The following is a 17,388-nucleotide window of genomic DNA, read 5'->3' as shown; positions in this document are numbered from 1 at the left end:
TTTAGAGATACAGCTACAATTCCTTAGTTTGGCATTTGAGACCTCTCAAGACCTGGTCCCAACCTGTCCAATCACCATCTCTCAATACTCAAAAATCCTCTCATCTGGCCAAGCTGCTTGCCCCCTGCATGAGTCTGGCACACCACTACCAGTGTGCCTTTGAATGGCATGTCCTGCTCTGTCCTCCAGCTTCCTGAGCCCTCCCCATCCATGAGGACAACTCCTCTGCTCTGCTCTTTACTCACTCCCTGGGGTCCTTTTCAACTCTGAACATCGGGACCAAGCATCTTCCTTGGCTCCCTGGCCTACTTGGCTTAGACGGCTTCTCATTCTCATTTCAGTGTGCACATGTCCTAATTTCCCAACCACATTAAGGTCACTTGAGGGCAGCAACTGCTGGAAGATACTTTTGTCTCCCCCACAGTGACTGCCACTGCATACTCTGAATGCCACTGGGCTTTCTGCACCCGTCTCGGTACTGACGGTCTTACCTGTAGTATCGGGACTGCAGGTAGGTGGAGCACACAGCCTTGGACACGTGACTGGCTGAACCGAAGTCGATGACCTTGACTCTGTATGGCTGCCGGGATGGATCCACCAGCATGATGTTCTCTGGCTTGAGGTCAGCATGGATAAGACCTAGGCTTTTGAGTTTCATCAGGGCTGTGGCCACCTGCTGGAGGACCGGGCGAATGTACTTGAGGGGCAAGGGGCTAAACTTGTTCTGCTTCAGAAAGTCATAGAGGTTCTGCTCCAACATCTCAAAGACCAAGCACGTGTGGTTCTTGTGCTGGAAGCACTCGTAGGCCCGCACAAAGTTGTAGTCGTCGGCGCTCTCTGTGCTCAGCCGGGCCAGGATGCTCACTTCGATCTGACCCTGTCGGGCATAGGACGGGTGGTTCTTCAGAATCTTGATGGCCACAATTTCATTGGTGCCCCGTTTCCAGCATTTGACCACTTGCCCAAACGTCCCTCGGCCCAGGAACTCTAAGACCTCGTAGGTGTTGGTCATGGAGCACAGCACTTCATGCTGCACCAGCTGATAATCTCCTTCACTGTTGGAGCCACTGTTTTTGGAGGTGGCAGTGGACGTGGTGGCAGTGGCTACAGTGGCCCCGCTGGCATTATTCTGAATCATGGGTGGATGCTCTTCGATGATCTGCACGCTGCTTGTGTTCTCAATCTCCTCACTCTTGCGCTTGAGTCCACATTTTTGGTAGGTGTCAAGAAGGCTCACAGTGCTTCGACGCATTAGGTTGTGTGGTCCGCCGAGGACTTGCCCCGTGACAGAAGTGCTACTTGCTGATGTTACGACTATGTGCCCGGTGCTTCCTGGGAAGATGATGGTCTGCTCGTAAGGTAGGCTTGGGTTTGGGATCGGCAAGGAGGTGCTGACGGTCGTGGTGGCTGGCTGAGAAGGCGGGATGTTCTTGCTCTGGTTATACACTTTGCTGTGGGAGCCGTACCCAGTCATGTCCCAGGTGGAACTCGGCTCCACTTTCAGTTTCTTCACACTACAGAAGGCACTTGATTGAAGGGTGTGAGGGGAGAAAACTTGCACATGTGAGGCCATACCTATAAGAAGGAAAGGGAAAGCAAATATTTGAGTCTCCCTTACATGAGTGAACTCAATAGAGTCATCTGGGTTCTGGCTTGAGTCACACAGGATATTGTCATCCCACTTCCAAACCAGCTTGGAAACGTGAATCTAGGCCACCTGGAAGCACACCTGGGACCCAGTTTGAGGGATCAAGTGGGTCCAGTGTTCCAGCTGCCACTACTAGGAGACACATCTTGACCCACAGTCAAGATGCAGATACAGAATTAGGATATCAGTTCACCATTTATTTCTTACAAATATTATTTGTGACAGACACACACTTACCTCTTTCTCCACTCACCACGTTGCATACTAGTAAAGCTGAAGACTACATCAAGTGACCCAGGTAACCATCCTGCACCTGGCCCCTGCTCATCCTGTCCACAGACCCTAACAGTCAGATTCATTGCTTTGAGGAAACATGTCCCCACCCAGGCCCCACTGTGGCTCTTCTGGATGAGACATAGTAACCACCTGGCATCTTGGTCAACTTAAATGAATTTTGCGGTACTGCATGGATTGCAGTTGGTTGGGCATCTTCATTTGGGCAGAATAAGATGTCCTGTCAGTCTTTTGTGGGGCAGATGGTAGCACGATTCATGGGTTCTATTCACTTATTTTTCCTGCTAAATTCATATATCAATAAATTTATCTACAAAGTACTATAATTTCAAACTAATATATCTACAATCTGGATAACCTCAGAAATCTTTTAAGACCATTATTCCGGAATAGCTGTACAACTTTCAATTATGGTGATATCAGAAAAAAATAAGAATTCATAGGAAATGTATTAAAGAAAAATAATATAGTGGTGAAGAAGGATAAGTTCTTAAAGGTAAAAGTAGAAACAAATACTGCCCATCTTCTAAGGGGTTGTCCATAAACACCATCAACACCTCCTACAGAAGCACGGAAGAGCGGGCATTCTGTCCTGCACCATTGTAGCTGGTCCTTGCCCCTAGCATTACCTCGAGGGGCTGTTCCATATCTTCCTTTCTGCCCCGCCTCCTGCCCCACTGGTCTGCGATTTCTCAGTAGAGGACCCACCTTCCACTTTGCCCAGAGGCCTGAGGTCAGCCTCACTTCCTCCTTGATTCTCTTGACTTCAGAACATTCCTCAGTCTACATCCATCCTCCATCCTTTCCTTGTCTCCAGTCCCTCGGGAAGAGATGTTTCTCCTTTCCGACACTAAAAATGCCCCCTAGTCTCACAATCCATATTCTCTCACTTTCACTTGAACTCTGCTTCCTCCCCTGTTCTTTCTCAGCAGTTTTCAATTTTTGCTGTTAATTGGTCCCAAGTCCTTAGCAGGCACTGAACAAAGGTTGGCTAAATGAATCAATAGCTTAATCTTTTCCTTCTCTCCTTCCCGTGTGTGGACACACAAAATGCCAGCTTGGAAGGGGAGAGACTAATGCTGAATGCTGGCCCCTCACCTCTCCTTCTTACCTGTACATCAGTGGTGCATGCTCCCTTCTCTCAGATGCTTGCCTCTTATTCCATCTCCCCCAGCACATGCGTGCAGGACAGGCCTGTGTTCTTAAAGGTAAATGACTTCCTAATTGCCCAACCAATGACTCTTTTTCAGCCCCTATGCTCCTTAACTTCTCTGCAATATCTGACGCTGCTGACCACAACTTCCTTCTTGATGCTCTTATCTGGACTTATGTGAATCTGTAACCTTCTCCTCCTAATATCTAATTGCATATTGTATAGTGAGCGGCTCCTCTTCCTCTTCCTCCTTTAAAATGCTGGAATGTCCAACATTTTGACTCTCTCTGGAAGATATCATCCATTCAAACATTTTAAACTGTCATTTCGATGCAGACAGCGCCCACATGTTTATCACAGGCTGACACCCCCTCCTATATTCCAGTCATATCTATTCCTGCTACAACATGAAATATGATCTTCCAAAGCTGAACTTTTCCTAAACACCTATCCATCTCATCCTTCATCCTAATATCTCTATTTCTGTTCATAAAATATTCTTCTGGTCACTTAATTTCCAAACTGTGCAATTACCTTTGATGATTTGTCTTTACTTCCACAGACAAGAAGGTGCCAAGTCTTAATTTCCCCTTCCTTCAAAATGTCTCTTGCACCTAAGTCTTTACTTCTGTTCTTGCTGCCATTTCCAAAGTGGAAGTATTTATTGCTTTTGGTAGCACCGAAGCAAATACAGACATCTGATCTACCTGAGCACTCTTTCTCCCCATAAGATTGACCGTAAGAATTAAAATAAATAAATAAATAAAAAGATTGACTCTAAGATTTATCTTCCTAAAGTATCTCTGAACAACAACAACAACAACAAAATCTCTGAGCATGTCACTCTTCTACTCCTCTATCCAAATGACTTTCAATGACTCCTTGCTGTCCAGGGGATAAAGATGAGGACCAACACTTTTATATTTTGATTCCAACTATCTCACTGGCTTCAGTGTCAACTTGAACCTTCCTGAATGCTCAACACTATTGAGGCTGGTCTGCTCGCTCTTTCTAGAATGCCTCCTGTTCTCCCTATCTTCACATACTTGCATACATTCACTGCTTCTCTCAGCTTAGCCAAAGACCAGCCAGTTAGATCCCTCCTATTTCCAGAACACCCCAACCCATGGTGGTCACTACCACTCTCTGTTCTTATAGCACTTAACATATGTACCATCCATTTGACCACGAATCGTGTTTCTGCCTTATAAAATCACTTCCTTTTGTGCTGCTTATTTACATATTTAGGTCTTATTTCCATCATTTGGGGGGGTGAGAGCTATAGTTTATACTTCACTCTTCTTTGTGTTTCCCCCAGTGTTAAACCAAGCATATTGTATGTGGTGGGCACTAGGTGGCTGGAGTAGAGCTCTCCAAATGGCCAGACATCCAGGAGCACTTAGTTCTCTAGACATAGAGTAATCACTGGTCACACCCATCTATGAAACCTGGCCTGGCTCTGAAAATTAGAGAAAAATCTACCAATACTTTCCTACCCAAACCAAGACTTTTAAAATATAAGACAGAGATTAATTAGGTAGTTCCAGTCCCAGAATTGGCAGGAGACTGTTCTGAGTCCACTTTTGATAGATGTGCTCTGACGTCCTCAGGGCAGTTCTGAGCCTCACCTTTACCCTGACCCTACGGATGAGAGGAAGCATTCCCTCCGGTTTGAATTCTGAACTCCACCCTCACCTGGGTGCTGTGTCTACGCATCTGCACACATCATTATGCCCAGCAGTTCTGGCTCACCTACCATTCGTACTTGACCTGCTTCTTCCCACGACTCTTCTGATCAAGTCAAGCTCCCCATTCTACATCACAGAAAATGGTTCCGGTCTATTTATCATGTCAACTAGATATCCACACTGTTCTAGATGCTGCATACAATATAGCAATGACAATTTCTGGGATTTCAGTCACTTGTCCATGGAAAAGGCCAAGCAAAGCCAGCATTTCCTTCTTTCTGTCTCTATCCTTCCGCATACTCCCTGATTCTTATTGGGGAAGGGGTATCAGAGGAGGCACAATCAGAAATATGCTAATCATACATAAAAGCAGTGAGGCACGAGGCCCTGTTTCCACTGTTTTATAAAGTTCTTGGTAGAAAGGCCAGGGTGAAGAAGTGGAATTTTACAGAAGGGAAGAGGGTGGCGTCTGACTTATTTGTTATTGGGACAACAGCCAGGGGTCATAAAATTGTGGAAATCATCACTGGCTGCCTCTGGTGATGGATGCCCAGATCAGAGAGGAGACCTGCGTGGCTAGAAAACCACCCTTCACCCTTCACCCTTCACCATGGCCAGCTGCCTCAGACTCTGGCCTGGGCTCACGTGGTCTCTGCTAGGGTTAACAGCCACTATTCCAAGAACTGGAAGCAATTCACCACACAGATTTTTTTTTTTTTTTTTACCTCTGTTCTACAGCAGAGACCATCTTTTTCTGAGAAGCAACATGTTCTAAGAAGTTGGAGCTAAAGAGAATCTTCAATAATAATAAGTTTCTAAAATCCCTAAAATATTCTATAAGAAATAAAATACCACTGGTGGTTTTTTAGCTTAATTTTAAAATAATCTTACAGTCAACAATCAAACTTATTTCCAAACAGTTCTCCTTGAGAATCTTTTTCTGGATCAAACCCTTCTTATTAGTTGAACACCCAGTGAGTCAAGCCCACAGCTGGTCACCACTCTATTCAGGTCCCTCAAGTGAGGGACAGGGAAGGGTGAGGGGTGGGCTTTATGTTTTCTGCTCTAAAGGAAGAGCTCCACGTTTCCTTCAGGGCCCACTCACCTCCTTATTTGTCCATTTACTTTTCAGAAATGGCAGGGGCTTTATGGATATTTTTGGTTTAATCCTGTGGCAAAATCTCATTTGCTTTTTAAATCATTTCTGTCCTTCTTATTTGGCTCATAGAAGGAAGGTAATTTGCCCCTCTTTGGTGGGGGAACTGGGGAGGCTATTAAGACACAGTCATCAGGATAGGTTTGGGCTCATGGGGAGCCATATGAGGGATCCAGGAAATCACAGTAGAATAAATTTGCAGTAATCACACCTGTTCCCTAGAGGAGTGTGTCAATCCAGATTTTCCCATAAAAGCCTTGGTGGCCTCCCAAGATAATTTGACAAAATGGCCACATCTCCGTTCACTGTGAGAAGTACAGCAAGTTACTAGAACTAAGTTACTAGAACTTACCTAGAATTAAGTTTCTACCAAGTAGCATGCCTATACCATAACTCCCTGTCTCCTAAACAGGCTAAAATCATGAATACTCAATATTGCACATGTATAGAGGCCTGCTACGTGTTTAAATTTTACAGATACAAGTTTACATGGATGCCATAGAAATGATCAGTAAAAAGCATTTAAAAACAAATTTATTATGAGACAACTTATATTTCACAATTGTATGTAATAAATTCTTTATTGCATACAACAAATGAAAAGTAGTGCCTATAAAACTGACATGAAAACATATGCTACAGTTAGTAGAATTAAATTGCTTTGTTTGTAAGAAGCCATTCCTTATTGCCAGAGATGGCAGACTGTCTCATGCCCCAAACAAATCCAGGTCAGTTAGACTTAGGGTGCACTTTGATAGCTGCGTGTGTAGACAGTGAAAACTCTGACCCTCTTTGGGCTACGTTATTCAAATGTTCATTTAGCATTTGTAAAAACATACATAAATCTGCATTTCAAAATATATTTTCAAAACATTTTCTTTGTGGCCTCTTTATAGAGGCCATGTATTTCCATAAAATGTCATAACATGTAATGTCAAACCCTGTTCCTCAGGCTTCTCAAAGCACATGTACAATTCTCCAGGTCTTAAATTCCTTAGTACTTCGTACACACCAGACTCTGGGACCAGGTGAACACATGGCCCACTGCCTGGGACAACCCTGATTACCTGTGGAAGCCCATTCCATTAATACAAACAACACGCCACTTTCCATCTCACAAAGGTGTGAGCCTGAAGACTAAGAAGTCAAGCAATGGGTTTAGGCTCCCGGGATACATAGCAAAATCAGATCCTGACCCTAAAGTTCAAACCTAGGAAATTCTTTGTGCCGCTTTGTTTTTCTTCATCTTAATGGTTGAATGAGAAATTCACTTTTCCAGGGTTATGGGGAATTTTTTCCATCTAATAGAAAGACTATCTAAAAAATTTTATGATCTCAAGTTCTTAACTCAATTTAAAAAAAATGATTCATTGAAGAATTGGCTTTTTTGGTTATTTTTCCTCACTTATTTGCTTAGTTTCTTCATAACTTTATATTTCACAATTAGATGAACTGAAAAGTTGCTTCACATCTGAGTACATTTCCTTTCCATTTCACCATCCCCAAATTATCTACTGGAAGATCAGACTCTGGTGAAACTACAGGGATATGAGGGTTCAACTATGAATTAAAAAAATTAAATTGAGGGCTGGGGCAGTAGCTCAGTGGCAGAGCACTTGCCTTGCATGTGTGAGGCACTGGGTTTGATCTTTAGCACCACATAAAAATGAAACAAATAAAATAAAGGCATTCTGTCCATCTACTACTATAAAAATTTTTTTAAAGATTAAGTTGAATTCAATTTCACTGAATTCTAGCAAAACTCAAGAGAAGGAATTATAAGTAAAAACAGGCACCATTTTTGTCAGTATTTAAGGTTCATTTGGGGTTTGGCTGATGTGAAATATATTACCAATCAGAATCTAGTTGTATTATTAAGGAGAATAGAATCCAGATACCTTACATAAGAAGTACCAACTTCCTCAATTACTAAATCTTTTGGATACATAATGAGTGTTTGAAGCTACAGATTTTTTTGGTGGGGGATGGTAATCAGGTATTCAAAGGAAGGATTAATTCCCATGCTTAACAAAATGCCAGATCTGTCTGACATATCATATTTTTAAAAAGATAAAAATTATAGACTATGTCAAAGAAAATGTCAAAAATATATGTTAGAAATATGCATCTGAATGCAAAAATTTAAAGATCTAGAAAAGGGTTATTTGATATAATCCTGAAAATACTGTATTATGATTTGATGCCTCAGAGAGTTGAAAAGTACTAAAAAAATTTCTTTGTTGGCAAACTAAACAATATTCATGAAATTTTAATAATTATTCTGCTTTTCAAGTTTGTACTTTACAAGTAGTTCGAAGATAATTTTAGATTAGCCTATTATTAAAAGGTACATTTCCAGAATACTGTATACTGAATGTGTAAGGGCTTTTATATTGTTTCCAGTCAAAGTGTGTTTATCTATCAGTTGTTTATGTTAAATATACAGTATAATTCCACCAAAGCAGTTTAGGATCAACCATAAGCTCTTCAGAATTTGTGTGTCAATAATGACAATAACAATACTGCTGATTGCGGCACTGGGCATTTGAGAAAAATAGGGGAAAAAATCAATAATCAAATTGGCATTAAGGATTTTCTATATTTAAAAACAAAACTGGTGTTGGGCATGACAGGAAACACTAAGACATCACCACTGGCCTAAAATAACTTACAGTCTCCTGGCATTACTAAATTCAATGCTAAGTAATAAAGGACAACTGGAAATTCTAGGTGACATAAGCACTTCCAGATTAAACAGTAGTTCAAAAGCAGGGCTCACTATGGATTGTGGTCAGGCAGTTTTTATAGCCTGAATATGTGAACTATGAGTAGAAAGATGGGGGTATCATTGCAAGACAGAAGTTTGGTTTTCCAAATCCCCATAAATAAATCAGCCCCGTGGGGAGCAACCAGCACTCTGGTGTCTGCCCTCAGGAAGCTCCTGCTTTGCTTAGAGACAAATGCAGCACATGTGCATAGAAGCGTGCATTGACACATACTAAGGCAGCAAGTGAGCACCAGTATACACTGTGTGCCCCACCACCCACCTGACCAGCACTGTCACCTAACAACCCCAGTTTCCTGAAGTAATCCTGGAGTTGGCTTGAAGGCCTACCATGAAAGATGCTCACTTTTTCCTTTGGCCTGACCGAAGGTCACCTCTGTAACTCACAGCAAGTTGTACAGATTATTAGGACACCGTTGGTATATGCCAGACTGCGGATGCTTACTCCCCACAACTTCAGGGGAAGGCAAATTTTGCTATTTTATGGAGCTATGGGAAGTGTCATAATTTGTCCAGAGTCACTTTGCTACTACTAGCAGAACTGATTTTTTAATTCCCTGACTCCCAAATCCATGTCAAACCAAGCTTCTTCACTATTCAGGTTCTTGGATTAGAAGCACTAAACAAGGAGATGGGCACTGTAACAGCCAAAGGAAAGATGCGAGTCAATAAGGAAGAGAAGACAGATCTGAACCAGGGACACACCTGACTGAGCACCGTCTGATAACACAACAGACACCCACAGCACCCTCCTAGTCATCTACCATGCCTGTCTCCTCAGGTTAGGATGACATGTGAGAAATAAAACCACTAAGATTACTAAAGCAAAATAAATTCACCTCTTTAGAGAGATGCCTATTACTGATCTGGTGCACCATGGCACAGCGGGCAGAGCCCGGGTCTTGAGTGAGAAGACATGGCTAAGGCACCTGGGCAGTCAGTGGTCAGAGAGACTGTCACAGCAGTTCTCTGAAGCCAAGAGGATCTGGACCAAGGAATGATCTGAGAAAACAGAAAGGAGGAGCAGGATTATAGACTTTGCAGAGAGGAAGTGGTAATACACACTGACAGATGGGATACAAGGACAAAGAAGAAGAACCAAATACGTCTGAGGGATCAAAAGAAGTGGGTTCCACTGCAGAGCAGGGAAGGTGAATGCTGAGAGCCACCGCCGAGTCTGTATGGCCCCTGGCATTTTGCCAACAGTATTGATTGACAGGCGAGGCATTACTATCCGCCTCTGCCGCAACTTTTGAGTTCTCGCACTATTTTGGAGTTCTCGTGGGGATTTCCGGGGATTCCCCGAGAGTTCCCATTGGTTGGGGAAGTGCAGGAGGAGGGATTTCGGGGGGAGATATTTCCGGCTGGGGGTTTCCAGGACAAGCCTCCTGGCCTTCGGGAGGATTCCCCGGGAGCTGTGTGAAGTGTTTTCCTGCAGTTTAAAAATAAAGTTTGTTCCTGCTTCAGTGGCTCGTGATTTGTGCCCAGCCAGACTGCGGCAGGTGAGAAGTGGTGTTGAAGTGTCACTTATCTGGAGGGGAGGAGAAAGGAATCAGTTTTTAACAGGCTGAAGGACAAGCACTGACAGTATATCTAAGTTGAAATATCCAATGTTCATCTGTTTCTACTGAAACTCTGAAGCAAGGAATTGCTTAATTTACTAAAGTTACAGAGTCAGGTGCTGCTGGTCTCTAACAACAGCAGCTAGTGCCTATGTGCTGGGTTGGCTCTTAAATGAAGATGAACCATTTTCAAAGAAGAATGGCAATCAATAGGATGGGCTGAGCCCACACAGGATTAATCAGAAGGGGAAGAGGGCAATGTCACCCAGAACTCGTTCATGGCTAAGGCCAAAGACAGGGACAAAAACATTGCTGGGGCAGGTCGGTAGGACAGAGTGAAGATATCAGAAGGGGAAAGGACTGCAGTGAAAGGCTTAAAGCCCAAGAGACTAAGGTGCCTTAATGGTGACATTGTGGCACAGCCAGAGGGGCTCAGCGTCGGTAGGCTTCATTTCAGAGTTAGCAATGACAGGAGGAAACGTTCTCTGTGTGTACCAGGGAAAAATTCAGGCCAGGAGCATGGGCAAAAGGTCACGACTGGAGACACTGACTGTTATCAATGCCTCGCTGAAAAGGGAATCCACGAGAATAAAGCTGTTTCCCAGGAGAAGGTGCAGAAAGTAGAGCAGATGGCAAATAAAGAAGTCCTTGGGGTCACAGGCTTCGTCAAATGGCATGAGGAGGACAGTATGAGTCACAGGGAAAAGTCAAGGATACAGCGGTAATAAACACAATTAAGGGACTGATCCAGGAGAACGAAAACAGAGGAGCGTCTGGGCCTGGCTGAGGGTCAGCCAACAGCCCTCTCGTCCCACAGGGGTCAGGAGGAGGGAGGGAAGAAGCGCTCTCCTGGGAAGAGAACCAGCAAGGCCCCTTGCCTTTCCAGGAAACGAGATTCTCTTAAGAACATTCAAAACCCTTTACGTCAGCTGCCTTCAATCTGAAAATCCTACCAAAGCTGTTTCTTCAATTGAGAAAACATCTTTTTCCTGCCATTCGCAAATTCCCCACCCATCTACCTACCTACTGGCTCACTGTCCAAATCAGCCCTTCTCCGAGTTCAGACTTTCTTCTCTTCCTGAAAGTTCCAACCCTGCCCACGATACCAAGCCTCTCTCCAGTCACTCCCTGTGGTTCTCCCATATTGCCTTGGACTTGGGGTGGGTGATACACAGAGTCCATAAGCCATCACCCCCATGTGTGGGGGCCTCAAACAATCTGAAAATTCCCAGTGCAATCTGACACAGGCAAGATAAAGGCCACCACTGAGAAAACACAAGCTCTTCAGTTTCTCCAGCCAACTGTGGAATCAATGAAAGGAAAACAAGTATGTACACAAACAACTAGGAACAAGAACAAGAGTCGCGTTGATTAAGAATCTTAAAACACAAACCAGCTTCTATCCATAGGTGCGCTGGTGCTAGGGCTGCCGGGACAAGGTACTAGGGACTGGGTGGCTCAACCACAGAGGTCACTGCCCAGCGGTTCTGGAGGCTGGAGCTGCCTGGGTCAATTCTGAGAGCCGCGAGGAAGGACAAGTGCCAGGCCTCTTTGGTGGCTGCGAGATGGTGGTCTTCTCCCGGAGGCCCTTCCCGTTGTCTTCCTTCTATGTGTCTGGGTCCAAGTTTCCCTTTTTATGAGGATACCAGTTGCTTTGGATTAGGGCCCAACCCAATGACCTCACTTTAACTTGATCACCTCTGTGAAGACCTGTCTCCAAATAAAGCCATATTCTGAAGCCCTGAGGGTCAGGAATTCCACACACACATTTTCAGTTTAAAGAAACCAAAAGAATTTTACCAGAGTTGTAATTTTATCAGGATAAAAAGTCACGATATGCCAAAAGAACTCTGCCTTTTCCTCCACAGTAAGAAGTTTGTGCTTTCCCTCTATCTTTCCTTAAAGAACCTAGAGTTAGGGGCTGGGGGTGTGGCTCAGTGGTAGAGCTCGCCTAGCATGTGTGAGGCACTGGGTTCGATCCTCAACACCACATAAAAATTAATAAACAAAATAAAGGTGTTGCATCCATCTACAACTAAAAAAAAAATTTTTAAACAAAGAAACTACAATCACATTTCAGTCAGTCAGATATTACATATGGAAAGGCAAAAAAGCAAAAGATTGTTAAATTAAGTTCTGCATGAGTTCATGTCACTGTATTTCTGGAAAAGGCCATACAGGAATACATCTCCACAATATCCAGGAGAAACTGGGGTCACTTGGGTACCAAGGAGAATTGGCAGTGGCACGTTGGTAACACTGACACTGGGTTCTCAGTCCTGACTCTGGGTGTCAAACATTGCTTCAAGTAACTCAACAAGACAGCTCAGCTATGGCATGGAGCAGGCAGGGCTGGAAGGGTCCCTCCTGGGTCACCACACCTCGTGTGGCCACGTGTGTCTTAACGAGCCTCCAACTGGCCTTTCTTAGGAGCCCCCCGATTTTCACCTGTTATTCACATTACCTTTTTTGTCCAAAGTATTTTCAACTCTGCATATTCTTTCCAATGGAGGATGAAAGTGTCAAACAGCTATACTCCACAAGCAAAATCAACGACACTTCTGGATTCAACCAGATGGCTACCATTTAAGTATGCACTTTTTTTCAACCCAAAGATCCAGAAGACTACTCACTTTGTCCCTGAAATGTTCTAAATAAGGATGTTCCAGCAGTGCTAGTTTTCAGGTGCTGGAGTCACAATTCTTTACAATTCTTTACAAAAGTGTCCTCCCTGACTCCTTCAGCCGCTCCCTGCCGTTGACTGATGCTGGGTTTTTCTCCATTTGCTGCTGGCTCGCCTGGAGAAAGGAGCTGATCAGACCTCAGCAGGTCAGGAGGACGTGGGTATGTGTCTGGCAATGTGAGGGAGACCCAAATGAACTGTTCTAGCCTTTAGAAATGTCTTAGAGTCCAAATCAAGACTCAAAATCCGGTAGGCAAAATCTTTTGTGCAAAAAACAATTATTTATCTGTAAATGCCTGGTAACATCTTGGTGAAGTAAAATGATGTTTTAACTTCTTACCTAAACCTTCCTCGTGCCATGCCCATTCACTGCTGAGTCGTCTTTTCAAGCTAACCAAAAACATCTGACTCACAGAGTCAGAGCTGGGAGCCTAGCCTACTCATTCCCACAGTGGTCTGGTTCTTATTTCCATGCCCCTGGGAAGTCATTCATACCAAAAATTTATGTCAATTCCATTGCTGCATGTTATTCTATTACTCTAGTGTAAAATTCTACTGCTATGTGACCCTCTAAAAACTGAACTGCTAACCCTCCCATACCTGTGTCCAAATAATGTTTCCAAACTGCAAATGGGGTCAAGTTAGATGAGGTTTTTAGAGTGGGTCCTTGTCCAACACCACTGGTGTTCTTATGAAAAAAGACAGAGACACAGAGGGAGAATGTCACACAGCAAGAGGTGGAGACTGGCATGAACCACTGCTAGCTGAGGAATGGCAAAGATCGCTGGAACCCACTGGACACTAGAAGATGAGGGTTACCCAGACTCATGGGTTCGGGGGGCAGAGTCCCTGCTGACACCTTCTTAGCTTCCAGAACTGTGAAAGAATAGCTTCTGTGGTTCTAAGCCACCCAATCTGTGATATTTTGTTACAGTAGCCCTAGGAAACTAATAGAGCTTGCACGTATTCAGGATGCATTTCACTGACAAAACACGTTGGCACTCCAGCTCTGATTAAGTATAATAAACACAAAGTCATGGCCAAATGGCTGATGGCCCTCTCGGGCTCACAGCCTGTGTTTGTGGGCTTTGGGTTGAAAAAGTTAGAGGTGTCCAGGGCTTTATTCCCACATTCTAGTTACCCTTCCTGCCAGCAATATTTCTAAGGAAAGCACATGAAACTTCACTCTGTTCTTACTATGGAGATGAAGAGCTCAGGAATTGGAGAGGGCACCCCCTCACACTCACCTTTCCTAGGCTCAACCTCTTGCTGTGCTGGACTAAGGGACCAGGACCCAGGACTACCCCTGGCTTGTACACAGGGCCCCACGCCTGCTTGCTGTTATGTCTTTGACCATTCCTCACACTGTCATTCGGTTGCAAAGGGAACTTTTTGCAAGGCATTTCCCAAGTCACAGTGATGTCATGATATATCACACCCAGCCTCTGGCCCGCCACCTCCCAGTTCCCCCTGGGCAGGATTCCTTCCAACCTCCTCAGATGCATCCTCTCCCTTCCTGCTTTACATGGCAAGCATGTTTATTTTTGTGGTGCTGGGGTTCGAACTCAGGCCCTCACGCCTGCTAGGCGATGCTCTATCTGCTGAGCTACATTCCCAGCCCTGGCACGCATGTCTGCAGCAGCAGCTCCACGTTATAGCTCTGTGCTCCCTGGAGAACTCGTCATTTGCCTCCCCTGCTTTTACCTGACATCTGACTAAACTCAATTAGGGCTCACTTTGGGAAAGCAGAGGAAGCGTCACCTCCACACTGTGATAGGAGAAGGAAGGGCAGGGAGATGCAAAAGGAAGCAAAGTCAGAGGGATGTGGGGAAAGGAGGCGGGGATGCTGGGGGGAGTGAGGGAGGCACAGAGAAGAGAAACAAAGATGGAGAAAAGGGAGAAAACAGAAACCTCTTGGAATTGTGCTTGGAGCACACTCAGAATAATAAGGTAACATGTCAACTGCTTTGGAAACTATCAAACACAACAAAAATGCAATGTGCTATTATTTACAGTACTGAAGTGGGTGTTGGTAAGTGTGTTTGTGCATACGAACATCAGCTGGTATAGGGAATCCCCTGGCAGTGCAGTCAGTAGCCCATTCTCAGTTGGGGAAAAGGACATTTCACACTGTGAGTCACTGTCACCCAACCTTTCCTGGTGTTGCCATCACCCAAGGTCTCCACACTGTTGACCACCTGTGGGGTGGAGGAGCCCACTCTGATGACACTGGCTCTTGCCATGGGGCTCCTTCCTCCAGAGCATGGCTGAAATATCTGATAGCTCTCCTGTGACCTGACATGAATACAGGACAGTATCTGGTGATACAGGCAGGCTCCAAGTTCACAGTGGTCTGGGTTCAAAGGGCTCAGTTTCAGATTATTTCCCAGGTCCCAAAAACTATGTCAGAAGTGGTTCTGCATTTATGATCCCTGGAAGTTACTTAACCTTTGTGTCTCAATTGCCTCATGTAGAACAGAACCTCACCAGGGCCTTGGGAGGAGTAAATGAGTATGTATATTTTATGTATTTATATATATATAAATAAATATAGATACAACTATATGCACTTGTGTATGCACATATATATTCCTGAGCACTGTGCCTAGCACATAATAGGCCCTAAATATGTGGTTAGTGAAAAATGAGCAGAGGGGCCCGGCGAGCTTACATGTTACAGCTAGCATGTGACGAGGTCATACGCTGTTGGCAATGCAAACAGGTGTTCACAGTCCTCAGCACACGTGAGGCATGCGGTGTGCTTTTTGGATGAGTGCACGGCGGAAACAGAGTAATGGGACAAGAGCTCATGTGCTCCTTCTCTCCAGTGCTCTTCCTCAAGGAAAGACATGTGGTCAGGAGAATTCTGAAGAGGACATCTGGTAAATCTCAAGAGCTTCAAAAGAGTCTAGTGTAGAATCTATATTCTACCTAATTCACTTTCAAACACTTTTCACTTCTTTCCCATGTAACATTTTAATCAAAAGCACCATCATTGTTCATAATGGAGACCTAGTTGCTATGTACAATACGCTTACTGCAGATTTGTATCTATTGTACAAACAACAATCTCAACTCTTTTGACTGTGTACTTAGGAAAAAGAAATGAACACTCACTCCTAATAAATGTGATATTTGCCTCTTATAAATTATATTATGTTCTATGTTACTAATATTTATGTCTACGAAAGGCACAGAAATAGAAAATTTCAAAGAACAAGAAAATGCACATCTTGAATATTTTCTCCTGTATCTAATAAATTGTCTTGAGTCTTTCTCTTTGAAAACCCCTGATATCATTCAGATTATCCAAGCTGTGAAGCTCAGAGTTGGGCCCAGACACGTGGTTAGCCTTGGCCAGTAACAAGTGAGCAGGAAGTGTCATTTCTGGGCCAAAGCTGTTACAACCAGTGTGCAATTCACCAACACAGTCCTCTTCCCATTCGTTAATAAGAGCCGCCATCCAGGAAGAAAGGCCCTTTGGCCTGGGAACTGAAAGGTGGTTGTAGCAGAGACACCAATCAATCCAAAACGCAGCATGCCTCTGAAACCAGCCTTTGTTGTTCCTAGCCCTGAGATATGGAGCTCAGTATAACTGAGCCCATCCTAAATAGTGCCATAATGTCCTTAATGCTGCCATCCCCACTGAGTTGGAATTAATGAGGTTAGATGTAATCAGATTGTGATGTGCAGTGTGCTTCCCCATCAAAACCAGAGCACATGTTTTTCAGAACAACTTTGAAATTTATAAATAGCTCAATCCCTTTCTTTCACATTTTGGCATGATTTCTGTGCCCATGAAAATGCTTCATGAGATCCTTGTGTCCAATGATCTAGAACAGCTCTGACCATCCCCACTATTAGTGATTTCAAGTGTGCACACTCTGACCGCCTCCTAGGAACTTTCCTGAGCAAGTGGAAGGCACAGGACCAGCAGGCACAAAGGCCTCCAGTTTGGTTTGGAAACTTGAGACAAATCACTTTCTGGTAACTAAAGGGGAAGATGCCCTTCAAACTGACCATGGGAGTTGGTACTACCAAACACAGGGCTGGGTGCTCTGTGGGAGAATCAGTTTTGACCCTGTGCTGGTGTGTTTTATAGTGAAAAAATGAAACTCTCCCACCCTCCTCCAGTAGCACTCTTCAGCTCCATGATGACATAGCCATGTTCTTGGTAAAGAATATTCACGTTCTGACGTCATCTTAACCATGGGCATTACTCATGGTTAGCTCACAAGCCAGGCAAGGCACATTCTGTACCCTCTTTATCACTGAGGTCAGCAATGGGTTTAAAAATAGCATTGCTTACACACAGGGTACCACTGATTCATTAATGGTTGAACAAACAACTATTCTGGCCACTCCTAATCATATGGTGTTTTAGATGGAGGTTACTAGACATGAGGCACAGCATTTTCC

The 17,388-nt window shown here is 44.1% G+C and overlaps 1 protein-coding gene across 1 annotated transcript in view; it reads right to left on the bottom strand.

Annotated features, from left to right (window-relative positions):
- Positions 1-17,388, bottom strand: part of Hipk2 (homeodomain interacting protein kinase 2) — a 158,439-nt gene that overhangs the window by 121,382 nt on the left and 19,669 nt on the right. The window contains exon 2 of the mRNA XM_015493889.2: positions 492-1,575. Within this exon, the coding sequence (XP_015349375.1) occupies positions 492-1,573 (1,082 nt within the window). The 5' untranslated portion in view covers positions 1,574-1,575. The remainder of the gene's footprint in view (positions 1-491; positions 1,576-17,388) is intronic.

Source organism: Marmota marmota, unplaced genomic scaffold (genome assembly GCF_001458135.2).
Source record: "Marmota marmota marmota unplaced genomic scaffold, marMar, whole genome shotgun sequence".
In the NCBI taxonomy this organism is placed as follows: Eukaryota; Metazoa; Chordata; class Mammalia; order Rodentia; family Sciuridae; genus Marmota; species Marmota marmota.
Note: the sequence above shows the minus strand (reverse complement) of the source record. Positions and strands in the feature narration are given on the sequence as shown.